A 27,386-nucleotide genomic window follows, 5' to 3' on the forward strand; every position below is an offset into this window, starting at 1 on the left:
GGGGAAAAGACATAAAAAGAAGAGGTTTAATATAGACATTGACCAAAATCCTTGCCACTTATGTATTTTAAAGTTCCAAGTATGTTAAAAATAATTAAGAAATGCCAAAACAAGGTAATGAAAATAGGGGAATATTTTGTTTGTGTTTACCAAAGTGATGGTTTATGCCACAAACACAGTGGGAAACCACTGTTCTCATCACATGATAATTATAGGATTAATAACATTCATTTGTAATGTGGCATAAACAGTGCAATCCAGTAATGGACACAAGCTTCAAGTTGGGGGATGGATACCTACTTCTTTCATTCCCATGATTGCGGCCTATACCTCATAGATAATATCTCACATCCAACATAGGTGCTCTCCATAATTGTGAGATCCAGTTGGATGACCTTTCTGGCCCTTGTGATGGGCCCAGGATCTGGTCAAGAATAGGAGAGTGAGGGTCTTGGCAGGGGTCAAATCAGCACCTCATGATTCAGCTTTTTGCTCCTTCCTTCCTGGTTCCTATTGGAAAGAGTCTTCACAGACTATCATTTGGCCTCCTTCTAGAGCCGGGCTCTGTTGGGAATTTCCATCTGGGCGCCAGATGTGCCAGCCACCAGTAGCTGCCAGGGCAGATTGGCTGACATTTCAGATGCAAATGTAAGGTGGGAAGACACCCACTCTGCCTGAGCAGTGATGCCAACCCTTGCTCTATGTTCCTCAAGCATCTCTGTGAAAATGTCCTCCCAAGAACCTCTCATGTTGTTCCTCGATTCCTCAACACCTGTGGCAGCCATCCTAATTTTAAAGGTGCCAGGCGCACTGCATACACAATGCTGTGAAAACTCACATCAGAGCCCAGAGAAACACTACCTCCGAGGGTACTGAAATAGAACTCAGGCAGAGTCCTAGAATGTCAGACTGGTACACAGTAGGCAACAGATGGCTGAAGCCTGAATAGATATGGAAGAGGAAGCATGGAAAAGTCAAGTGACTTGTCAGACTTTGTAGAGTTATTGGCAGAGCTGCAACTTCAGCTCAGATAGCCTGACCATCACTGAGTTCTTTGCACACCTGAGACGCATGATAAATGATATGGATTGAATCCTACCATAGCTGGGCCCATGCATAAGCAATGCTGAGCTGCCCAGCTATCTGACACGGGGGAGATGGGAATGCAGGGTGCTCTCTGTTCTAGCCTAGCCATGCATGCTTTTTCAGGGAGGGAGGAAGCCCAGGCTGAGAGGAGAGAAACAGGGAGCTTATGGACCCCATGGTCTGGGCAATGTTGGCATGAAGAGAGAATGTAGGAGTGATCAGAAGAGAAGCTTCTGTGAGCAACAGGGTCGTGTTCCCAGGAAAAAAGGAGGGTTGGGCAGAAGCCAACTACATACCTGCCCTGGGAATGCTAAAGAAGCCAAGGCTTGAGTTCAAAGGAGTAATGGTCATGGACCTAAACAAATGGTGGCTTCCAGGATCACGTGGGTGGCCAGGTGTTCCATGTTTGACACCTATTATTTATTATGTCTCAAGGCTCACAGGCCTAAGTAACTAACTTGAGGGAAAATAGCTGGTTAGCACTGTAGCAGGACTGAAAATGAGTTGTTTGACTCCAGAATCCAGCTTCCAAATAGCAAAGGCCAGTGGCTTAAGTTGGAAGTGAAGAGATAGGGATACTGAAATACAGACCTGGTTCTCACGTGAGACCACATTCAAGCCTGTTTGGGTTGGACAACCCCATCTGGGTGCCAACTCCAGTCTACCTGAGTCCAAACACCATTGTTTCTCACCTTAAAACCTGCAAACACCGGTCACTGACCCTGCTACGTCTCTTCTTGTCTATGTGCAATCCCCAAATAAGTGTAGCTACCCAGAGCTCTGTCTGTATCCAAAGGTACCAGATGATTTTCTAAAATTGGAAAACTAGTCATCTCTCTGCCTTAAACTGTCTTAGAATAAGAACTTAAGTCTGACCCTGGCCTACCAGATCGGGCCTGAGCTGGGATTTACTATCTCCACTCACTCCACTTTCCACAGATAGGCCTCCCTTGTGTTCTCTGATCACAGCAAATTTCCAACCTCTGCAAGCCTGTGCCTCTACTTAGCAGGCTCTTGTCCCAGTTCTCCTCAGCCTGGCCCGTTCTGGTCCTTTATTGTCTCATCTCAGACATGTCCCCCAGTTCCTGCCCAACCCATCATCCTGCCTCCAGCCATCTGAGGACACTTGCTTAATTTTTAAATATCTTGCATGTTTACCTGACTTTTTGTTTGTTCTGGTCTATTTCCCCCCACCTACTGAATGTGAATAAGCTCTACTGGGCAGGGAGCCCCCACTGTCTCATTCCCTGTGGCATCCTGTGCCCGGCAGAGAATCTAGCACCCAGGAACTACTCACAAGTAGCAGATGAATGAGCAAACACAGATTACCAAGTCCTGAGGAAGGAAAGACCTCATGAGGTGCCTGTCACTGGGCTTGATTGAACCTAAACTGGCCACACCTGCAGCCTGTTGCTCTCGGAAACCTCAGCTTAGTTCAGAGTCAGCCCTAAGCAGTAAGCAGTAACCTCACTGCTCTCAAAGACACTGTCCTGTCACCTTGCGTAAGGCAGCCTTCACTCGCACCACCCTCTTTACATCTCTACTGGTCAGGAAGGTCCCTCCACCCGAGAAAGGCTACTTAAAATCATTTCCAGCTGTACTCAGGGCACAGAAGGCATCCCTCCAGCACCCGTCCTCTCTGGTAATGTGATGTCACCCTGCAGGAGTTCCTTTCTTTGAGCCTCCGTCAAGGCCCTTCTAAGCCCATGGGATTGCACCTAGTTTAAGATCCCTCTCCTCTGGGCTGCCTGAAGTCTGGTTTAAGAAATCTGTACCTCTTTCCCCATGAGGTAAATAAAAGTTTCTACGTAATTTTTCCTCTGATTGTCCTAACCCAAAGGGACAGTGACCCTGGGCTTTGCTTAGGGACTAAGGGCTCATTTTCTAGTGAATTTTGCCAGTGGAGGGGTAGACCCAGGGAGGAAGGTGGGGCAGGCAGTGGCTCAGGGCTCTATTCTAGTGTCACAGAGTGCCCTCATCAACCAAACAGGTCTCCAAGTGTGAGTATTGCTGACACCACAAAACTCAGCCCAAGACCAGCACAATAGCTCCAAGTGTCTGCTTGCCTCTCAGTCCTGCCTTACGGACTGAGATGAAGGGGTCTCCTTGCATGGAGCATGGTTGTGACCAGGCACAGGTAAGAGACCCAATTCTGTCCCTCCACCATCCCTCTCATGCTACCCCCACCCCATTCTTCTACCAGCCCAGCTTCCAGCAGCTGGAGTTTCAGAGAGCACTTTCCAAAATGCTAAGAATAGACTTGGCACCCAACTACGTCTATTGCCCCACCCCAAAGCAAGCAGTTTCATCTTTCTAAGCAGGTGGCTGAGGGGCAAGCACATGCTACAGAGGGAGCGCCAGTAAGAAGCCCTCCCCAGACTGTTTCTGTGCACTCCCCACCCAACTTCCCCTGCTGGGATGGTTTCCTCTTGTGCAGCTCCATGCTACACGTGTCAGGAGTGGCCTTGAAAATCAGAGAACACATCCAGCGCAGAGTGATCTGGGCTCAGCAGTGGTTGGCAACTGCATTTGGGGGGCTGCTGGGAATACAGACTTTTCCACTATGCAACCTAAGTTTATTCTTCTGTGAGTCCCTGGAAATGGCTGAAGGAGCTTCCTTGCTTCTAATTTATTTCCAACTGGACTAATGGGAACTGAGGTGTATTATAACCTAAACTGGCCTCAGGCTAGACAGCAGGCTGGGAAGTGGGGCCTAGGCAGCTATCTGATTGGTTCTACCCAGCAGAATGATCTGTTTTTAAAAATCACAAGTTTTAAAAAGTAGATATGCCTGTAAGCAATTGATAAGAATACACATTGTTACAAACTTTTGTAGGGCCATTTTTCTAACTCCCAGCAAACTGAAAATATAAAACCCTTTGGCAGAACATTTTAACTTCTAAGAATCTATCCTTTAGAAATATTCTGCAATTATGAAAAAAAAAAGAGAGAAAGAGGAGGGTACCTTAAAACTTTTCAGTGAAAAAGCAAGATACAAAACACAGTATGTGTAATGCAGTATCACTTGGGTTGAATTTTTAAAGATTATGCATGCATACCTAATATGAATATGGAAGGAAACAAAATTCTCAACACAAGTAGCTCTAGGGAAGAGAAATGGGACTTGACTTTTACTTTACGTGCATCTATACTATTTAAACTTTTTATAATCCTTGTGCATTACTTCCATAATGTGAAAATACCCAATTACTGGACCCACACTGGAGATTCTGATTCTGTAGGGCATATGTATTTTTTAAACATACAACATGTGGTTTTGCTATGCTGCCAAGATTGAGAATCACTGGGTTCTCAAGGGGCATGGGTGAGGGTGAAAAAAACTGTGCCCCTGGGTGATGCAGAGACAGGAATCAAAGAGCAAGGAAGAGCTAACATCAAAAAAGGAGAAGGGTCCCAGAGCAAAGAGATACTGAGAGGGCTGGATAAAAGGAAGGTTCAAATAAACAACAACATGACTTCAATCCCAAAATTCTGCCCCAAATCACCTCACACAAAACCCAAGAATGGAGATAATTCAGTAGTGAGAAAATTGTTTCCCAGAGCTGGTTTGTTGAAACAGTCTCTCAGTTATCTTGATAATTTACAAAGCTGGAGAGGTGAGAACATCAGAATTTGGGGTTACCTGTTGAAAACAGGCTTGGACAAGGTTTTCAGGGAAGAGATTTCGAACAAGGTCCAGGAAGGCATCCAGGCTGGACACTTCATCATTCTTCTTCCCAGGCCCCAGCTGCTTCTTGAGTTTGGGGTTCCCTGGGTGGATAGCCAAGACCAGGATGACCCCCAGCACGGCGGCAATGATGGTCGTGGACATGTAATACACCATGGCCCTGGTGCCTAAGCGCCCACTGGCTTTAGCATCCAGGCCTGACAACCCTGGATTGAAAAGAAATCCAGAAGAATTAACTCTATGTTTCTGTTAATTACCCATCTCTGCATACTTACAACTTGGCTTCATATCACTCAGAAGAACTAATGGTTAATTTAACCTCCTTCTACTGAATATTTGGTCTATCCTACAGTTACAATGCTGTTTTTAAAGGATGTTTCTAAGAGCCTAGAGAACTGGGGGAAATTGGCAATCTCTAGTTCAGAGTTAATAATCTGGTCGGTGACTGCTCTTGTTAGTCTTTTATAGTGAATTAAAGTAGAATATAGTCAATTTTTAATTCTGAGATTGTATCCTTCCCATTTATTTGGTGTTAAGATATCCATTCTTAATGGAATGGCAGTGCTAATACATGCTAGATTTTACTTATTATTGTTATTATTTTTTAATATTCTCAGTAGAGAAAATTTAAATTTGGTATGTAAAAAAGTCCTATTTATTCAAAACACTTTTCAAATGCATTACTGGCCATTAAAATCGAAAGCCTAGCAGAGAGATGTCTCACAGTCCTCTCATTCCTCCAAAGTGAAGCATGATGGAGCACACATTTCCCCACCTCATGTAGGGATTTGGGAGCACAGAGATCAGAGAAGGCAAAGGTGGGTGCTTCATCTACACCGCTTGAGGTTCTGTAATTGTTAGAGGAAATTCCAAGCAAGTCACAAAAACTCCAGCCTTCATTGGGTTTTTTCCCAGTTGTTTCTTCAGTTTTTCTACTTCCTGGTTTCATTTCCTGCTTTTACTAAACAGAGAGCTTGCCTTCCTTTCTGGGGATCAGCCTCTTTTTGCTGTAGGGAGGATGTCACTGATGCTATCTTTTCTGAATTTGACTGACCTATATATGACCTACTTCTTACAACCTGAAGTCTGATTCCAGTCAGCAGAAGCTAGGTTTCCTTATCAAGTTGACCAATGTGCAATATGTTAGACCAGCATGGAGAACATTTTCTCTGGTTTGAAAGGAGCATTTTAAGGTGAAAGCACACTTTCACTCAACCTAGGACTGAAGGAGACCTTCCTGACACCAAGTCCCAGCCCCTCTCCTCACTAGGCTTAGTGGTCCACCAGGTACAAGACTGTGGAATAATGTGGTCTAGCATCTGAATCTCTAGGAGTCACCAGAGCCTCACCTCCTTCCTGACGTGGACAGTCCAGAGGAACACCATCCTCAAAGTGACCCTGCTTATTGGCATTCAATATAAACCAAAGCCCAGCTTCTCACCTTAACTCAGAGCTTAGTCTAAAATATACTAAACATCGCTGTTCAAGCAATATTATTTGTTAAGGAGAAAAGTACCAGTATAAGCCCATTAAGGGAAAAACAAATTCTTTCAAATAAAACAATTCTTTCAAGCAAAAACAAGAAAATGTTTTTGAAGGGTACCTTTTTTCTGAAAAACTCAAAGAGTTTCATATCTAGTTTTTCAATTTATTTTCAATACCCACTTCCCTCCACACCCAATAATAAAGAGGGACATTTTCTTTTCTATTTATTACCTTTATTTATCAGTTTCTGAACAAAATACAATTTAGAAAATGAGAAAAGCATGTATCAAAAATGAACATCACCACAGATAGCATCACTTAACACACAGCTATTTCATTTTCATCTTATGTTGCTAGACAGACAGATGGACTAAACAATAGATGGCAAACTTTTTTTAGGGTTGATCATCCCCATTTTAGAGATGGGAAAAGGAAGGCTCTGAAGTGAAATGATACAATCACACTCTTTCATTCAACCAAATTGAGATTCTATTGTTAATCCAAAAGCCAGAGCAGGAGTATGACTCCCTTAGACCAGACACCAGAGAGGAGGTCTTACCTGTGATTAAACTGGAGATGATTAGAGGAAGAATGAGCATTTTTAGCATCCTCATGAGTATATCCCCTGGGAAGGCTATTAACATAACCACATCAGGGTGGATAGGAGATGCCAAGCGAAGAAGCCCTCCACATACTGCCCCCAGGATAACGCCTATAAGGAAGGGGAGAAATCTGAATTTATTTTTTGCCCTGGTCAAACACATAGCTTAAGACTTATTTCAGTGATGTTGACCTTTTTTCATACTTCTCCATTATCAGAAGATGAATAACATGCAACACAATTACCAAGATATAAGTGAAGTTGGTTTTAATTACTTGTGAGAAAATATTTTGTACTTCCAACTCCTAAAAGGCACTACTGGGAGAATCAAGGGGAGCCTTATCAGGCTTTACAGCAAGTATGACATGGTAACTTGACTCCTGCGTATTTGAGGGTATCGCCCATTTGTAGAGTCAGAGAAGATCCATAGAAATAAGCCAAAGAGCCAGATTGTTTCTCCTTCCAGCCCAGGCCTAGCCACTGGCCTGGTGTTTATAGTATTTACTCTCTTTTCAACTGATTACCAGATAAAGGGAACATTTGATGATCGAGCTGGTATGAGCTTCCGTTTTTCTTCTATCTTCTTTAGCTTCTGATAATCTCCCCATGGCTCACTCTCAGGAAGTTTTGTCCTTGACCTCCATGTCATCTTTGATATGTATTAGACTTGCTGATCTTACAGGACATCAAGGAGGGTCTCTAAAAAATATACCCTTTGGGAGGAAACAATTTGAGCAGAGATGCTGGCAGGAGCCTTTCACTTTGCATGCTCGGGGATTCCGCAAGACAAACTCCGTATCTCTCCAAACAGGGGCCAACATAAACAATCCTCGCAGAAACCACAAATCAGGTCACAGCACCACTGGCTGTAAGAGGGGAGTGGGCTCTTGGGTACATGGGTTGTGGTGTCGGCTCCAGGGAGGCGAGTGGAGTAATGTGGCCTAAAGCCCGATCTGTTTTACTTCCTACAACAGGTGAAAACATACCTCTTCAAGACCTATGATGAAAGAAGTTTGCTTACATGGAGGGTGACCCTTGGGAAACCCCACCACACCTGTGCTGTCTTTCATTAAGTGAGCTAGAGAACTGAGCTATGGTAAGCCCCCCGCTCTGACCCTGGTCCCCTGACATCCAAGAGGACTGACTGGAAGAAGCAGCTATGGAATGGAGGGTGTGGGGGTAGCAGTGGGTGGGGCTGGGGGCAGAGGGTGGGTAGATTTTGTGTGTAGCCTAAGTGACAGCTGAAGGACTGGGAGTGACCAAGAAAGGAATGGTGTGGTTGTCATGCACCAAGGAATGTGGGTGTTCTACAATTTGCCCCATTTTCATTAAACCCTGGGTGGAAGCCTAAGACCAAGGTTGTATTAACAGTCACACAAAAGGGCAACCATCGCCTGGCTGTGGCTTGAAGCAAGGGAGTAAGACTTTCCAGGTGGAGCTGGAGCAGATCAAGGCTTTGGGACAAGCCTTGGCCACCCTGACCTCATCAGCTAATGTGCTAAAGCAACCTGAGCTAATGAGGTGCTTAGGGAAGGTCAGACCTTGGGAGCCTCTTCGTGGGGTTTTCAGCAACTGTTGCCTTTCTCTTGATGCAAGTATTTCTCTAAATGTGGTTCACAGACCATCTGCTTGGGAATCACCAGAAAGGGTTGGTAAGATGCAAATTAAAGAGCCTCATTCCAGCTGGCCCAAAGCTAAGTCTCTGAGAGTAGGGCCTGGGAATCTGCATGCTAACACACTCATGAGAAATCCACAGGCACATGGAAATTTGAGAACCAGCAAAATCCCAATGAAGAAAACAAATGGCTAGGGCAGGGAGAGCAAAAACTATACCACTGAGGCAGCATGCCTGGGCAGCGGAGGCCTGAGGGCAGAGCGTGGGCTTTCTTGCCAGTGGGAGGGCTGGCTGGCCAAACTGGCTTCCCCGCAGAGCCAGGAGGGACCCAGAGAAGGGGTCCGGGTGGGGCAGTGCTGGTCACCTACCAAACACGGTCAGCGTGAGCAGCAGGTTCTTCCCCAGCTTATCACACAGGCGCAGCCCCAGATGCCGTGGCTTCGGCTCCTCGGAGCTGAGGTGGCTGTCGTGCATCCGCACTTCCACCTGCTTGGGCATGTTGGCACTAAAACAGAAATGAAGGCAGAGTTTAGAGCCTGCTGGGTGACTCCCCTGTACAATTTGAGGGGCTCAAGCAGTCAGAGGCAAAACAGGCACGGTTGGGAAACTGGGACCCTAGGAAGGAAAATAAAGACCAGAGCACCTCAGGGTACCCTTAGCCCAGCTCACCACTAAGCAGGACCTAAGGACACATGGACCACCAGCAGGCCAGGGGCTATTTGCCCCGTTATCTTGCATCACCACCGTAAAGAACAGTGCACCACAGGCAGTGGTGAGGTTCTTCCAAGTTACACATCTGTTATCTCAGCCAGTGTCCCTGCCCATTTTATAGAAGGTAACTTGCTCAGGGTCACAAGGAAGAAAGAAAGGGAGAGCCAAACCCAGATATGCCTGGCTCTAACACCCGAGCTCTTGTATTCTTCTGTCAACAGCAAAAAGGTGACTTTTGAATAATCTACGGTCAGAAGAGTCGTGGCCTACATCATGCTAAATTAAAATGTCTGTGAGCTCCAGCCTTCCCCATCCTGGTCACTGAAAAGCAGTACATGCTCGTAGTCCAAGTTTTACCTCTCTTTTGGAAAAGATGGCTTGTCTAGTTTTTAAAACATCAATCCATTGTGGTTTTTAAAGCTCACTTGCATTATCAGGACTCTTGAGCTGCCCGGGTCATGTACTCAGCGTCAAAGCAGTATGGCTTTCACAATCCTGCGATCGCCTCCCTCCACGGATGCAGCCCAGCCCTTTCCCAGATAAACCTCACGTGAACCCAAGCCGTGCTCAGTGTGCCAATGAGACCCTTGACGGGGCAATGAGAACACTACCTCTTTTTACAGCTTTGTCATTTCCCAGGCCAAAAAGATTCCAAGTTTAAGCTTGGGGATTTACATAGGGAAGCCAATTTTTTACTTTGATAACTTAGGACACCTTTTTGTTAGCTGCCATTTACAATCACCACTATATGATTTGGAAAAAAAATCTAGGTATTTGATTTTTAATACCTAGAAAATCAGGTCACAGTCTCTAAATAAATAACATTGCCTTCCAAGATAGGGGGGTGTTAGCCTTACCCAGATAGTCTCTCCACAGCCTGGAGAAACCTTCCTCTGGACCAACACCAATCTGCAAATCAGAGGTTTGGAATCACTGGTTATCATAGAAATAGAGTTGGTTTTGGACCCAGAGAACCTGGGATTCAAATTATGACTCCATCACTTAACACCTGGTGTGTAGTAAGAAGGGCTTGATACCTACCTTGCAGAAATTAAACAGTGTAATGTACACTAGAGGCCTGACATGGCACCTGGTTCCTTTCCCCAGAGAACACGGAGACACACGACACTTGTCATGTTCAAGACAAGGATAACATTTATCTCAAGGGTCCCCCCACCCCCACCACCTGCTCCAGCATTCCAACAGACACCAAGCTTAGCTTCCAGAGTCTCAGATTTAAAACCAGGGGCCCAAACACAGCTCTTTACTTTTTCATAACAGGCTGCCTAATATACTTGTTACTAAAATGTTTTAAAACTGGCAGTAACATTGCATGGTCTGGTGGAATACCCAAATGAAAATATTAAAAATATTTTAAATATTTTTTTATTAAAAATGTCAAATCTGTCAAAATGTAAGTTTCTTAGTCTTACCTGAATGGTCTAATTTTCTACTCATCTAGTTAGTTTTGGGGCAACCACCAACTATTTGACATTTGTGCTTAGTAATGGTCATTCATACTGTCTGAAAAGGAGCATAGGGTATGACCCCTCACAGCAAGAAGACAAGGGCCTTTCAGGTCAGTGAGCAACAAATGCCACTTTCTCCCAACACCAAGTGAGGCAGACAGAAAAATTCTTTTTACAACATGGCAGGGGAAATGGTCCAAACAATCTTTTTAACATAGATAGGTCATATTTTTATTTTCACATTGGGACCTTTTTATAATTTTAAACATTTCTCCAGTCAGTAACCTGAAGCTCTAAAGCAGGAAATGGCCAAAAAAGAAAAGAATGGAGGTCTAGGTATCCTGAAATGGTGAATATATTCATTAGCCATCCCTTGGCCTTACTCTGTGATCCCCTTGAAACTGTAATCCCCTGCCTTCTGCTTCATTTAAATCCCTCCTACCACAGCAGTTAGAATTGGACACATGATTGGTGTTTAAGTGAGACTAAAAAGTATTTAAACCAAACATTCTGCCAAGATCCTTGATGTAATGACAGTATTGTGCATCAAAACAGTCATGCCAAAGTGAAAACCCACAAATATTAGGTTAACATACACACCCAACCTGGTAATGTGGTTGGAGGCCTGTTGCATATGCTTCTTAGTTGCAAAAATATTGCTGCATGTTTAATGGTCTGCTTTTTAGGTCATGACAGAATGTCTCTGAAGCCCTGAATCAAAACAGCCACATCAAAGAGGCAGCATCAGAACACATGAACCCACATGTATTTATTGAGAGAATTCCTGTGACTTCTCCAGCCCTCTTAGAATTAAACAAATGTTTCAGGCTCATAGGTGTTCCAGACATCTGCATATAGAAAATAATTTTTAAAGTATATGAGGGGACATCTTGTATCTGGGGACACAGGGGGTCCCCTAAGAACTCTTCATAAAGATTCTATACTGGTCTGATTGATCTCTGCATCACCAGAACACAGAGAAGGCCTGAAATGGGTAATATTATAGAACACAGCATCTATAATATTGTATAATTATACATGAGGCTGCTTCTAAGCCTTATATATCTTCAGAATAACAGACACGGTTTTTTAAATGAGATTAGACACATACACAGCTATATAAACGCAGGTTACTGGATGTGCATAGTAACAGAGGCAACAACAAGGATAACTTGTATTTATTGAGTGCTCCACATGTCAGACACTACACTCAGTGGTAATCAAGGTGTAATTCTTGTTCTTAAGGAGCTCTTTAGGGGAAACAGGAAGCATGTCGCACAGTATCTGTCTGTTTTCCATATGGGCCATGAGAAAGCTCTGCACAGGAGGGAGGGAAATGGTGAGAGTGGCACCCAGCCTAGCTTTGAGGAAGAAGGGTGTTCAAAAAAGTCTCCCAGATGGGGCTGATTCTAGAGTTGTATCTTACAGAATGGAATTAATTTACATGTTTCCATCCTCCGTCAATCTATAAACTCTGGGAGAGCAGACTGGGGTCCTTAATACCTGGTGCCACATGCTTTGTAAATGTTTGCTCAAAGAAAACTTAAGAATTAGAAAGGAGCTACAAAGGGCACCTTGCTTTCTCCTGGGAATGAGGCCCTTCTGTGGACAGACTGGCAGCGCTCTACCTCAGCAAGGCTCATATCATCTTTGTTTTTATTCTACAAATTTCTACTGGGCACATATTAGAGGCCCCACACTATTCTAGGTGCTGAAGATGCCACTGTAAAGAAAACAGACAAAGCCCTTGTTCACATGGAATGAACATCATAGCGTGGAGAACAAATAAAGAGACAAATATATCTCACAGAGGAAGAATATATCACTAAGAGGAAGGTGACATGTGGGAAGGAGGTGTGCTATTTTGCCTCAGGTGGCAGGGAAGGCTTCTGTGATAAGGGGTCACTTGAACAGAAACCTGGAGGAAACAAGGGGTCTCCTAAATTAACTGTGCAATTTGTCTAGAGCTTAGCAATAAATGGAGGAGACACAGTTTCACAGTTTGGAAATCTGTATGTGCAAACTAGAGCCTGAAGCTCCCACCCGATGCAACTCCTGGTGTACACTTGTTGGGTTTTATCACAAGCACTGATTAGAATGAATGTCAAGTCAGTTATGCTCTGCCCTGTTCCCACCACGAATATGACAGCATTTCAACGACTGCCCTAGTTCCCAGCAAGAGAAACAGATACCAGGGAGAGTTGAGCCGGACACAGGAGGAAGGCCTGAGGTCACAACAGCTTGTAGATTCGCTTCCCTGGTAATGAACAGAAAGGGCAAGACCTGGTCTGGGCAAGTCCCCTGGACAATCACAGTAAGTGATTTCAAGTGTGCACACTTCTCCCCTTGTTAATACCCCCTTCCTACAACCTGTGGCTGTGCAGATGGAACTCAGCAGTAAGGAATTTGAAAGCCCAGGCATGGCATGGTAATACCAAATCCATCAAGCCTGGTGCCCTTCCACACTGTTGACCACCTCTACTTCTACTAGAGTGCCTTCTTGATGGAGGATTTAGCAATTCCTTAATAATTGGAAGTTTCTGTCAGCCACCTCTGCCAGATCTCTCTCCGTTGCCCACCAAAGTGAGGCCCTATGGCAAAACAGCTGTTTGGATCATTTAAAACTTTAACAATGAGCCCATCATTTCCTCCAGCCTTAACTTCTCCACTGAGCTATTTAAAACGCTATTAATTTTGAGGTTGTTGCCCTGTTCTTTTTCACGCAAATCCGCAAGTCTTGTTAAAAAGGTAAGATCCGTTTTATTGTGAAAACCTCCTCTGTGACTCAAAAGGGAACATGTAATGGGGCTGCAGCTAAGTTTTAAACTGTTCTCAGAACCTGCTTTTCATTAGCATTTGATCTTCCTCGCTCTGCCAAGAGCCTCTAATAATAGGCTCATTAGATGTGGCTGGTGTTGGATTCAGATTTCCTGCCTGCACACTTTAGTGTCATCTTACCTGGCACCCAGTTCTTTTTTCCTCTTTCACGGGTTCAATGAGGTGGCAACAGAACATTCTCCAGGGAACCTAAAAGCAACTGGTGTGTTTCTGCCTAGAGAATGTGAGGTTTGCAACAAGCATTACCCGTGCAGCCTTCTGCTGACAGTCCAAGGACCTGGGGACACAAGGTCCAGAAATTGCCCTAATAAGAGAAACTAGGTCAGACCCTCAAATACAAAAATAATGTTTGCTGAGGGGACTTTCCCCTGAGGTGGCTGGTGTGTTTGGAAAAGAATGCTGGAAATACCAGTGGTGGCAGCTCGGAGGGCTGAGCACCACGAAGTGGTGATAACAGCCGCGACGGCCCACATCTGGAATTTCCCCGGCTCACTTAAGAACACCACCCTTTGCTCTGAAAGGGACTGGAACTCTAAGACAGCTGGGCATTTACAACACCCAGTCCTTCCACCCTTGCTAGATCCTGCAAGACTGGCTTGGCCATGTGGTCAAGGATGTTCATTGACCAAGAATTTCTCCCTAACAGCCTCTGTGTCTTCAGAGATCCTGTGAACGAAACCTAGAGGTTCACAACCTCCATATCTCCTTCAGTCCCTTCTTCTGTTCATTTTTGGGCACTGTGTCCATTTCTTAGATCACAAAAATACTTTCTAGAAAGGCTCTGCCCGTGAACTACTTCAGACTTCATAAGTGACTCATCTTTTCTATAGCTTCTTCCTGAACATCCAAGAGCCTGGCTAAAGAGCACAGTTTACAATTTTCCCAAATCAGGATGGATTGGACCTCATGGATAAAATGAGACTGGGAGTCAGGAGGTCTATGTTCTCATTCCAGGGCTGCTGCTAACTGGGTGTGTCAGAAATATTACAGGGATGAAAAGGATATAAAATTCCTTAACCATACTCAACAGAAAGAAAGATGAAGTACTACGGAATGGCCAAACATGCTCTTAATGTAAAATACAATGGGGCTTAAGTGTCATTTTTGGCTGATTTTTATTTTTTACAGTGCCAAGGATCTGAATCTTTAAAATAAAAGGGTTGGATTAGAAGTTATTTAACATTCTAAAATTCTGTGATTCTCTGATTCTCCAGGGGGAGGATATTAAGAGACCTCAGTAGCCTCCATTCTAAGTACCCAGGACTGAATAAGTTTAGCATTTACCGAGAAGTGAATCATGTCACCAACCACGAGGGGCGAGGCCAACCTGTGTGTCACAACTGCCACAGGGAAAGGCAGATGGGTGACTTAGAGACAAAGACAAACCAACAATAACAACAGTAATCATTCCTTTATGTCTGTCCCTCCATTTTTTATCTTTCCTATCTCTGCTACAAAAGCATGTTTTTCTAGTGCTACCTAAGCCAAGTTAGGGTTCAAATTTGGTACACAATTTGGATATAGGCATCTTCTTAACTCCCCAACTAGACTGACAACTCTCAGTCTAGGTTTTAAGGTGAGCAGGTCAATGCCACAAGAACTGAGTCAAACAGATGAACTGGCAGAGTGACCAACTGCCAAATTCATTGCTAAATCATTGAGAGATGACCTAGACTATTCACAGTCAACTCCTGTGGATCACAGAGGCGGCCCGCATATCACCTCCCCAGCCAACAGGCCCAAATTGGCTAATGGCATGAATGGCAAATACAGAGCCAGGTAGGACCTTTGGGTGTGAGGTGTCCTCCCACAGAGGCAAGGAAGAAGTCATACAGTTGGAATTCTGAAGGGATGAAGAAAAATAGCATTCATTTTTGCCTAGAAACAGAAGTTAAAACCCCAGCCACTAATTAGAAGTGTCAAAAGGCAACTTGGTGAAATGCAATTACATGGTCATCAGATTCTTGGCTAAAATCTCTCCTTTCCAGCTGAGGCTGAGAGAAGGCATTTAACCTCCCAACCCCCTGGGTCATTATAGAGCTTCAGTGAGATAACACTTATGAAAGTGCCAACAAGGTATTCAACCTATAATTCATACTCAATTTTAGCTTACTTTCTTTGACCTAAATGCCTAAAATGGTACAAAATGACCACTAAGACAGTTTACTTACAGTTGAGTTTTAGTAAATGATTTTGGCAAAAATAATACTTGTGCTTTTTACAAAAAGAAACTCCCAGAAGGGCCAGAGTGGGTGGGGGCCTGGGAAGTTCCCACTCTATAAAATTTCACACTGTGGAATGACCAGCTACCACTCAAAAAATATCAGGAGTACAGCTTTAAGTATAAAATCTCTGGAATTTTGTGAAATCCTCCCTAGGGTACAGACTTAAAGCCAGCCTTGACTCAACAGACTTGCCCATTTCCAGAAAGGTTCACCATCCAAAACAGAAATAAGACATCAAGAACAGCAAACCTCCAGGCTGGGGTGATAGACTAGGGTGGGGTGTTTGATCTTCCCAAACTGGGAACTTTTTCTAAAAATAAAGATTATGCATGGCCCAGGAACACACTGGCCAGCCCTGTCCCCAGAGAAATGTTGAATCTGAAATAATTGCTACCCACCTCTGGTTAGGGAAAGAACAGGAAAACACATTCGAAAACTTCTCACAACTCCAATAAACTGGGGAAGATTCATGTAGCAGGCCTTCTGGATTTTGAACTATAAGGAACTTGGCCCCAGTTTCAGTTTGCCTTGAAATGAACTATGTCTGCTGGCTAAAACGTCCTCCCCACCTTGCCCTCCACCCCAGCCTTCTGAGACTAATTTCTATTTCTTCTTCAAAATTCAGTTCAAGTATGACTCTGCTTGGGAAGACTTTCTTGACTCCAAGTTTGCTTTTTAGATGCTCCTCCTGCAGCTTGCCTGTGCTGATCTCTCTCAGGACAGTTATCATCACTGTTTACTTGTCTGTTTTCCCACAAGAATATAAACTCTTTGAGAGCAAAGCCTTGTCTTTCTGGACTCTGTTTCCCCCACACCCGGCATGGTTCCTGATGTACTGCAGATGCTCAGTTTTTGAATATTGAATGAATGAATGGGTGACAAGGTAAGAACCATGTTCTATTCACAGGTTCTGTGTGACACTAGGGAGTGGTTTTCTGACAGCTCAGAAACATGGAGAAGAGAAATGAGAGCAAAAGAGGGGAACATCTGCAGTAGGAAAATCAGTAGGTGGCAGGAAGGAGCAGATGAGCCTGTATCTCGCAGGGCTGGCCCTTCCGTGATGGTGGCTTTGACACAGCTGCCCTGCCCCAGGAACAGCGGCCCCAGTGCTCACAGCAGCCAGAATCAAACCTGAGATGTCCTCTGACTTTGAGTCCAGGGCTCTCTGGGTACATGCTTTCTAGGGGCATTTGCAGTGTGACAGACACATTAAAGCATCCGTCTCCACCAAGGCACTAGTGACCTATGAGACAGCCAATCCTAGCACCTGGAGGAGGGAAACAGAGAACCGTGCTGCCAGGGGAGGGAAAGGGCAAAGTGAGCTCTGGGAAGCCATCTCCGTGTTGCCGGCGTTAGGCAGCGCATGCTCCTGGTCCCCAGCCTCAGCGGTACCATTGGGGAAGCGGCATCCACTTATCTGACTCCTCCCCCCAGGTCCCCAGAGCCACAGGGGTCACCCAGCCGGTACATGCTGATGGAAATTACCACCAGGGTTCCCTTCAACTCCCTTTCTTCACCAGGAAGGATGCCCCACCTCTGAGGGACTCAAATGTCTGGTAATTAGTAATAATAAGCATAACAATGATGCTGACAATAATTATAGCAGGTAACATTTATGCAAAGCTTACTTTGTACCAGCATTTTTCTAAGTGTTTATAGGAACTCATTTAATTCTCACAATAACTTCTTGAGGTAAATGGTATTATTAGAAACTTTTACTGAAGGGGAAACTGAGGAATTGAATGGTTAAATTATTTTCCCAAGGTCACAGGTAGCTAGCTGGTAGGAGAGTCCTGAAGCTAGGTAGTCCTGAACTTGGAAGAACAGGACAGCCCACTTTCTCTCTAGCACTAGAAAAATTGTTCTTTATATCAGGTGATTTGTGCTAGCAATAAGTATTGACACTGAGCACTTAGTCAAAACAGTGCTTTTGCCTTAGGGGAGAAAACTGCAGAGAGATCAAGGCTAATGTCTAGTCCAGACAGAGCCTGAAGTAAGAACTATACACAGTCCTCACAGAATCCTAAAATTTCATGACTGAAGAGGTTTCCAGCCCCCTCTCAACCTCAGGACAAATGATTATCTTGTCCAGAGGCCCCAAACTGTCTCTGGATCACTTGTTAAAAATGCAGATCTCCAAAACAAAAAAACCTGTGCAAGGATGTTTACAGCAGCTTGGTAAATACGAAATTATAAATTGCCAAATCTTAGAAGTAACCAAGATGTCTCCCAGTAGGTGAATGGATAACTAACTGTGGTACATCTAGACAAAGGAATATTATTCACAGCTAAAAAGAAATGACTTACCAAGCCATGAAAAGATGTGGAGGAAACTTAAATGCATACAACTCAGTAATCTGAAAGGGTGGGTACATATTGTATGACTTGAATTACATGACATTCTGGAAAAGGCAAAAAACTACAGAGGCAGTAAAAAGATCAGTGGTTAGCAGGGTTTGGGGGAGGGTGTGGTGCATAGGCAAGTACAGAGGATTTTTAGAGCACCAAAAATGCTCTGTATGATACTTTAATAGTGGCTAATGTCATTCATCTGTCCAAACCCACAGAGCGAACAACCCCAAGAGTGACCCCTGATGTGAACTGTGACTTTGGGTGATTGTGATGTTCAATACAGTTTCTTCGATTGTAAAAAAAATGTCCACTGTGGTGTAAGATGTTGATAGTGGGAGAGCTCATGTGTGTATTTGGGGACAGGGAATAATAGGAAGTCTCCGTACTTTTAAATTTTGCTGTGAATCTGAGACTGCTGTAAAAAGTGAGGTCTACTTAAAAAAAACACACAGATTTTCCAGCCCAAATATCTCCATTCAGCACAACTGGGTGGGTCCTAGACCTCTGGACATTTTCGAAAGCACCCAGGTGACTGCATTGCAGTCAGCACTCCCGCTGATTCTAGTCCACGCCTGAACCGCTGCAGTGAGGGGGGCTCATTACCTCACATGTCTCACCATCTTGCCCTGGACAGCTTTAACTATTATAAAGCTCTTCCTTTATGGTAACCCTAAATCTGTTTACCCATAGCTTCTACCCACTGGTTATTTCCTATCCTGTAGAACTTTAATAATAGTGAGAATAATTTAACAGCCGTTTAATAGTAACAGAAATAGTAACCATCAGGCAATGTACTAGGGGCTTTGTATACATTACCTCATGTACTTCTTGCAGCACTGTCATAAGGTAGATACTATTATTATTCCTTCATTACAGATGAAAAAACTGAAAGTCCCAGAGGTGAGGTCATGGCCCAGTTGCTGGTACAGGGATGAGCTGGAATGGAACGCAGGTCTACCTGAGCAAGGCTCATGCTCTTAACCGTGACACAACGCTTACAGTACATGACGTAACTCCCTCTCCACCCACCAGCCTTCCAGGCACATGTAGGCAGCTCTCTCTTTGCTCAGTGCATTCTCTTCCTCAAGCCCCTCTCATGTCCCCATACAACACACCACTGAGACTGCACACAACCCTCTAGGTGGGGTCCAACCCCATCCCTGCCCTGCTAAGCCAGTCAACAGCAGGCTTTCCCAGCTTCATCCCCCAGCACACTGGCATCTACCAGAGCCAAGGCTTCCGCCCTGCACTGGAAGAACAGAGCTGTAGGTAACTTCACACTTGAGAAAGAAGTGACCAGAGGGTACTGGTAACAAGAGAGGACCATTGATCAGCTTTTGTCCTCCCCCAAAATGCCCATGTCCTAATCCCCAGAACCCATGACTACATCAGTTACCTGGCAAATGGGAATTAAGGTTGCAAGTACAATTAAGGTTATTAATTAACCTTGTTAAGGAGAATTCATCCTGGATTATCCAGGCAGCCCCAGTGCAACCCCAAAGGTCCTTGCAAGTGGAAGAGGGTAGCAGGAGAAGAGAGAACTACAGAGATGGCCACAGGAGAGACTCAGCCCAGCACTGCTGGCTTGGAGGACAAAGGGCCATGAGCCAGGAATGTAGGGGTGACGTCCAGAAGTTGGCAGTCTTCATCAGAGCCCCCAGAAAGGAATGCAGCCCTGCTGACACTTTGGTTTCGGCCCACTGAGACCCATTTCAGACTTCTGACCTCCGGAATTACAAGAAGATAAATTTATGTTGTTTTAAAATACTCAATTTGTGGTAGTTTGTTACAGCAACAATAGAAAATTAATGAGTACAAGACCCTAGGCTAAGGGTTCTCTACATTATCTTATTTGGTGTCTATAGTAAGCTTGAGAGGCAAGGTGGCTAGGAGATGTTTCCCCTCACACCCCACACCTCATCTGCAAGAGCTCTGTCCAGAGAGGCAGCGTGCTTAGCCTCCCTCACTGGGATGGAAGCAGAATTCTTCGGCACCAGCCTTCCTCCCTTCCTGCGGCTTTGACGGCGGCACTAGAGAAACACAGGCTAATGCAGCATGTTTCTCTCCTTAGCGAATAATCTGTTTCGAAGGCTGGTCAGCATAACATCTCTAAACGGGCTCTCATCACCCAAGGAAGCATTTCAGGGCTTCCCACAGGACTTGTGCTTTCTTACTTCCGTTCCTTCTAATGAGCCACCAAACTTGTTGCTATTGATCAGCCAACTAAATACCCAGTCCCTAAGGATTCTACCAATCAACTCACTGACTAGCCAATCACTTCTTAACTAGTTTGATAGGCTCATTTTTCCAGTGAAAAACTGAGCCCCGCCCCTCCCACCCCCCTTTCACCACCGGGGGTAATTAATCCTCTCACCAGGTGAATTCCTTCTTAAGAACAGAACGTGCATTTCTCCCGTTGGTGGCGTGTTGAAGAAGGTTGGTTCACAGGGCTCTGCAGGCACACACAGTCTGCAAGAGGGCTGTACCCTCTTTCATTACCCATCCCCCCTTTCAATAGACAGATCCAGTTCATGGTGTTTGGAGATTATTTATTTCTCACATTAGAACCTGAAAATTTCATTGACTCTCTGATGCTGCTCCTTTGAGTAGTCCTTTCCTGAGCCCCCAACTTACTTTGCATGCGTCTGTGATCCTGCACTTCACATTTCATCACGCAACACATTAATTTCTTAATGTCTGCATGTCTTCCCCACTTTTAGCCCCTGTGAGGAAAGGGCCTGAATCTGGACCCGATACATAAGAGGTGCTCGATAAGAACTTATTATGAGGTAACGATTTGGAGCACTAGGGGTACCCGAGTTTGCAGGCTCTGGGAGGTGCTTGTGCAGGAAGTGGCGGGAACCAGCTTGGTCCTGGGGTAAGAGGTTCCCCCTACGGATACACTGTGGGGAGGAGCCTAAACAAGGCCCAAGGAAGGGGTGTGTGAAACTCCTTGGACTCCAAGTCTACCCAAAGCTCAAACTAACGTCCAGTGATTTTCAAAAGTAATCAGGGCTCCAAATTACCACGAATGGTCGTAACTTGACTTTTATGGACTTCCTGAAGTCACTCCAGAAGCACTTCTCAACACCCCAGGAAGGAAGCAGTCCAGTACGTTGGCCGTTGGACCATCATCACCACTTCCCTCTGTGGCAACTGAGTTGAAGGCACTTCATCCCAGGTGCCTGGGAAGAAAGGCTCAGTCTTGCTCAACTTGTAAAATCTTTCATTTATTTCTGAGGGTGGTTTCTTCTTAAGCCAGTGACTTATCTGGTTGGCTCCTAAATCATGACATCAAACCAAGGATCATGTCCTATCTTTGCCTAAATCCACTATATAATGGCATGTGGGATGCCAGGCACCTAAAGGTGTTCAGTAAAAACCAGTAAATTGAATTAAGCATGAGGAAAAAATGTCATAATAGGGGTTGGATAAGATCTACAGTGTTGCTTGAAATGAGTTTCCTGGACTCCAGTCCATCCTAGAGCTTTGCGATAACACAGAAGTGGCAGACTCTTCTGCCAAGGGCAGTCTTGCCTCCTTTCGCTACCCACCCCCTCCCCGCCTACCCAGAGGCCACATTCAGCTCACACTCAGCCCTTTGTCCCTTACTTGAGACCAAATCCAACCCCACAATCCCTATGGAGAAATCATGATTATACAGTTTGGGGATAAGGGAAACAGGTTTCATATCATGATCCACTCAGCAAACAAACACATAATACAACTTCAGTGTAAGCACCTTTGTTCTTCCTCCTCACGGTCCCCAAAGTGTCTTGCACTCTCTCTTACTTCACTTCTCACTCTCAGCTTCCTTAGCCCACTGGGCAAAAACACAGCCTGATGGATTGTCCAACAGCGGTCCAGCTCTTGTTCCTCAAGCATCCTCCTTCTAATGCGTTCCATTCCCCATGCCGCACAGCTTATCAAGTGTTCACATGAAGTCTCTTTCTTCGCTGTTAAGAAAATAGGACCTTTTCCTACTGTTACACCAAAAATAATGGAGAGAAACAGAATCCGTTTTATTTCCTTAGATAAGGATTCCTGTTCTTTTTAAGCAATACCTTTAACAATGTTAATGAAAATGGGTAAGAAATTAATTCTAAAGCCTCATTTGACTTGCAATGATAAATTCCAGTAAGTTGTTAATCATTTTAAACTTTCTGAAGTAAATATCAATGACCTTTGTTTCTACCTTGTTATTGAAAAGTACTAAAGGGGTTTGTCCACCTTTCTGCCTTGGTAAGTAGAGTCCAAGGAACATGATAAAGTGTGAATGAAACAGGCAAGCTTTCCCACTCGGAGAGTGTCGCAATAAATGCTATATACAATTTTTGAAGTATTAGTCCACAGGACCATTTTTCCACCTCAACTTCAATTTTTTCTCCAATAATTCTCTCTTTTAGTTTTATAAACTCAAGAGTAATGTGGGATTCTTGTTGTCATTGTTGTTTTTAAATTTGAATCAATTAACAACATTTAAAAGTTAGCATATTTCACATCATATCCAGGTTTCCCCCTTCTCTAAAAGTACTAGAAAATACAGATATCCTGGCACCTAGATTCCTGAGTGGCAATAATCAGCTAGAACTGAGAAGTGATTGTCCTTTAGACAGACACAGGTCTTCCTGTCTGCCAGAGTCCCTGTCAATCCCTATGGCCTCTCTGACACCAAGGCCAACTGTGAAATACCACTCGGCATCATGCTTGTGAGACAGGGACCATGGATGTAGTCAGAGTAGGGTGAGGGCCTCTGGGAAAAGCAAGGCAGGATATTTACAGTCAGAGCAATGTAACTACATACAAAGAAACCCCCTACCAAAACTGTGTGTTAAACATTAAGCTCTAGAGTCCTTCTTCAGTAATATCAGTTAATATTCCCCAGATGAAAAAGAATAGCACATTTTTTTTTCTTTATTTCCCCCTGGAGGGGGTGCACCATTCCTGGAAGTACTGCAATACCAAGTCGATGCGTGGAGTGGATGGAGCAAGCTCCTATTCCATCTCCCTGCTCCAAAAAGCCATTTAATATATTGTCCTCAGATAGAGGATGTATCGGATATTAAACTGATAAGAACAGATACTACACTTGATCTTAGCCAAAAGGCTGAGAAGCGATAGCACATGTTTTTATTATGCTAATCATCTGTAATCATGTGTAAGATTCACTTTAGCATGCTAAAGGCCCAGGCCTATGTGCTGTCTTTCCTCCTTCAGATCTGATGAGGTGATTTTGCAAACTGGGCAACTAATTTAGCATGCAGACCCAGCTGTAAACAACATAGTAAAAGGCAGGAAGGATTCCACCTTAAAGGTAAGATTGCATTTTAACACCCAGGAAGTTTAAGAAGATTTTTAATTTAATCTTTAGCAAGCAGACAGTAACTCAGCCCACCTTGGGGGCTGGGCAGGCAGTCTGTTTGATATGCTCCCAGACCAAGATGCCAGTATCCCAGGGAGAAATCAGAGCAGGAAATTCCTTATGTTAAGTTAATTCTAAATATTCAGGGACGACTTAACAAGTCCACACCCCTAAGCCTTTTTTCACGTTCCCAAAAATCCTCAACTGCCTATAAAACCCCTAGACAATGCACCATTACAGACTCTCTTGTCCCCTCCTGGTGTGAGCCAAGAGCCCTGTCCTCTCACTTTCTCTCTAAATAAAAGCATCTGTCTTGCTCTCCTACTTTGAGTGTTTGCAAAGTTCATTCTTCGGCTCCGTGAACAAGAATCCCGGCATCACTTGTACTGCTGCTTTTCTGAAAGAAGTGTTAAGAGGTGTTGAGTGTTAATCTCCTAATTTCCTTTATATACCTGCCTGGCTCCAGCTGGATTAGCAGCCCCTGTGCCATTTAGTTTTGTCCTTGTATAGATGGGAGTTTTCCCTGTGTAATTAAACAAAATCCCTCCCAAAAGAAATGAATATTTATTTGCCAGGCTGGGATGTAAGTACAGTGTGGTTTAACAGTGAATGACGTTGTTGTTACTCAAGATGTCATAATTCACAACTTCGAGCAAGTTTCCCAGGGGACAAGTGTGAAAACGTAAGAGCAAGGGACCTGCAATCTCACCTTCACTGAGAGCAGGCTGAGGCAGTGCAGGAGTGATCCATGACTGGCCTGCAGAGTACAGAGGATGGAAGAGGGTTTTCATTGATCTTCTCAGCAGGTCTCCTTGTTATCAATGCCCCAGCCCCAGGATTAGAACTCTCTAAAGTAATGGCTCAGAATGTGCTAAACTGAGAGTGACATCAGCCTTTGTTTTACAAAGTCTACAGTCAGGGCTGGGTGTGCAGATTTGGTAATTTGGACTCCAGCCCACAGAGTCAGGCTGGACAGCAATTATTTAAAGCATCTCTTAAGACAGATGTTTTGTACAATGTGAGAAGTGATTTTTAGTCATTTTACAGCTGAGGAAGCAAAATTAAGTAATTTGCCTCAAATAGCTAGGACAAGGCAGAGGTGGGGATCACACCCTGGTGTGTCTCTATAGAGTCCAATCCCTTTTCACTACAATACGGTGCCTGCCAGAACCTGGGAACTTTACAATGAGAACAATATCCTTCGATGTTCTTTTAGTAACTGCATCATAGATCTGACCTTGAATCGTCCCAGGTAGCATGTGTGTGCGTGTGCAGAAGGAAGGGCTGCTATTTTGTGTTGTTTATTTTATTCAGTCACTCTGAAATAAACTTATTCTCCAGTCTCAACAACCCACCCCACACCAACCTTGTAGCTCATAATTCTTCGGAATTATAAAATTTATAACCTATAACCTTAAAACCTGTAACACTTAGTCTTTGAAAGCTACATTCCCTCAGCACATTAGGTGGCTTCAGGCCAAATCATTTCCAACTGTGGCCAGAGCAGCAGGAGTTGCAAAATGGCAACTAAGTTGCCGGGAACTAAGTCACAGAGGTCCAGGGTTCCAGTGGCCTGTGGTCTCTCCTCACACTTGTTCTGATGGTCCCGACCCAAAGCAGGCCATCTGGTTTAGCCTTATGGCTGAAGGGTTCAGCAAAGGATTTTTAATTTGAGATTTTCCTCTGAATGATGTGAGGCCTTATTCTTCAGAGAAAGGAGGTTGGTCTGTCATGAGTTAGCACTAGGCTCTGAGAAACAGTGCAAAGCTAATCCAGTCCAGTCTCAGACTTGCTCCCCAGAAGAGGAAGGTGAAGAAAGGTTTCCTGGCACTCCCTACCTAGTTCCTTTTGAAGGTGACCAGAGAGGTCAATTCTTTAACCGTATTCTGTTGAATAGTTCCATTTACCCACTGGGTGTGGTTACCAGTAACAGTACTGATCATACTACTATCATTTAGAGAGCAGACCAGCTCTGTGCTAAGTGACTTTTTTTGCTTGTTCTACAAGTCTGTAAAGGGGACTATTGTCTCTATTTTAAAGACAAGGAAACTGAGGGAACTAACATGCCTAAAATCACCTCTAAGCAGCAGAACCACAGAGCTAAACCTGCATCTGTCCAACTCCAAAGCCTGAGTTTTTGAAGACTACATTTGGATAACTGGGCAGCCAATTCAAATACTCCAACCTGTGGTCTGCTCTTTAGAACTGACTAGAGTTTAGAGCAGGAGTTGGCAAATCACAGCCTGTCTTGTGGCCCACAAAAGCCTAAAATATTTACTCTTTGACCCTATACAGGAAAATTTGCTGCCCTTTGGCTTAAAAAATGGTAAACCAAATCCCACTGTTTCACTCTGTTTACTGAGATCTCTGTTGTAGTTGTGACCAGAGGGTTTTATGGCTTGTTTTTGATTGATGAAAAGGGTTATTATCATTGATTTCTATAAATGACTGCAAGTAATGATGGTTAAATTTGGGCAAAAAAATACTATAGAGCTATGGTTCTAAATATCCAGTTAGGGAATCACTGCAGGGTTGTTGGTTAGCCAAATCCCAGGGGGGTTACCAGTCATAAAGAATTTGGCCAATGGTTCTGTTCCACTTAGACAGACAAGCCTTTCTCTGTTGTTGGTGAAGGGAGATTTGAGAGGAAACCTTTCAACAGCATGCAACCAAATTGAAGACTCACTGTTTAGATGGCTGCCAGCAAGTTAAGCCAATGGAAATAGTGACAAAGAGGGTAGTAAGTAAGGCAATGAATAACTATTCATTTTATTCTTTGCTTTCAAACGTAGTGAGAGGTGTTTGGTAATCTTCATGTAAAACAGACATCTGAGTCATCCCAGCACCAGGGACTTCTCATGAGTCAGACAACACATGCTGGTCCAGAATCCGATCTTTCCACTAGCTCAAGAACATGCCAAGAATTTTACCAATACTAAGTCACCACATTACCTTGTTTGAATCCAAAAATCAGTGGATCTTTATGATCTGACTCCCCCTAATGCTCAAATGTACTAGGTGCATCATGTGTCTATTGGGTGGAGTCCCCTTCAAGGCTGCAGAAGGGCTAGAGGAAAGAGCTTCAAACTCCCAAACTGCCACAGTTTGCGATGCAAACTTGTAATGTATCATCTCCTATCTGAGCCTCAGATTCACCTGTAAAATAAGGTATTTGAACTGGATACCTCTACAGTGCTTTCTAGCTCTACGAGTATACGGAGTGGAAACTTCACTAACAGTGTAGAAGCAATTCTGGAATACATTGTTGACATATTACTCATATTTCATTATATCTCATCATCTAATTAGTGTTACTATATTTTCATCAAGGGTATTATTGTTACTCTTTTCTTACAGCTAAATAATAATAGCTAGCATTTGTTAAGTACTTTGATGAGGTCTCTGGAGTCGGTGGGAGAAGATTCTATGCTCTTCATGTGCTTCTGTCTTTAGACCAGGGGTCAGCAAACTACATCCATGGACCAAATCCAGCCCACTGCCTGTTTTTGTAAATAAAGTTTTATTAGAACACAGCCAGGCCCATTGTTTATGTATTATCTAGCCTTGCTTTTGTACTACAAGGGCAGAGTTGAGTAGCAGCAGAAACCCTAAAATATTTATTATTTGGCCCTTTATAGAAAACACTTGCTGACCCCTCTCATTTAGCCCCTACACTACCAATCTGCTGCACTTGCCTACCTAGTATCCACTTACTATTCTTTGGTTCTAACCTCTTGACTTTCCCCAAGGCACCTCTCCTCCCCCATTTCTGACCCTGTGGTTTGGGTGCAGCTGACCCACTGCCCATCTCAGGCCTGGCAAATCAGGATATTTCATCTCTATGACCATAAAGATTCAGGGGTAAGAATGTGAGATTTAGTCCTAAGACTCTTTGCTAGATATAGTAACAAAGAGAAACTCTTTGCTTACCTTTCTGAGCTACTAGAATGCAAT

General features: G+C 44.1%; 1 protein-coding gene and 1 non-coding gene across 6 annotated transcripts in view; both read right to left on the reverse strand.

Annotated features, from left to right (window-relative positions):
- Positions 1 to 27,386, reverse strand: part of SLC1A2 (solute carrier family 1 member 2) — a 140,851-nt gene that overhangs the window by 46,536 nt on the left and 66,929 nt on the right. For 4 of the 5 annotated variants that reach the window (XM_036891762.2, XM_036891759.2, XM_057507559.1 and 1 more), the window contains exons 2-4: positions 8,844 to 8,980; positions 6,819 to 6,971; positions 4,730 to 4,980 (exon numbers count right to left, since the gene is read on the reverse strand). In XM_036891762.2, the coding sequence (XP_036747657.1) occupies positions 4,730 to 4,980; positions 6,819 to 6,971; positions 8,844 to 8,980 (541 nt within the window). Of the gene's footprint in view, positions 1 to 4,729; positions 4,981 to 6,818; positions 6,972 to 7,052; positions 7,858 to 8,843; positions 8,982 to 27,386 lie in introns of those variants that run through there. The other variant, XM_036891763.2, reaches the window with a different exon arrangement.
- LOC118915782 (U2 spliceosomal RNA) lies at positions 22,999 to 23,189 on the reverse strand. The gene has a single exon (XR_005026189.1). It is a non-coding gene; the product is annotated as a U2 spliceosomal RNA (small nuclear RNA).

This window comes from Manis pentadactyla, chromosome 9 (assembly GCF_030020395.1).
Source record: "Manis pentadactyla isolate mManPen7 chromosome 9, mManPen7.hap1, whole genome shotgun sequence".
NCBI classification, from domain to species: Eukaryota; Metazoa; Chordata; class Mammalia; order Pholidota; family Manidae; genus Manis; species Manis pentadactyla.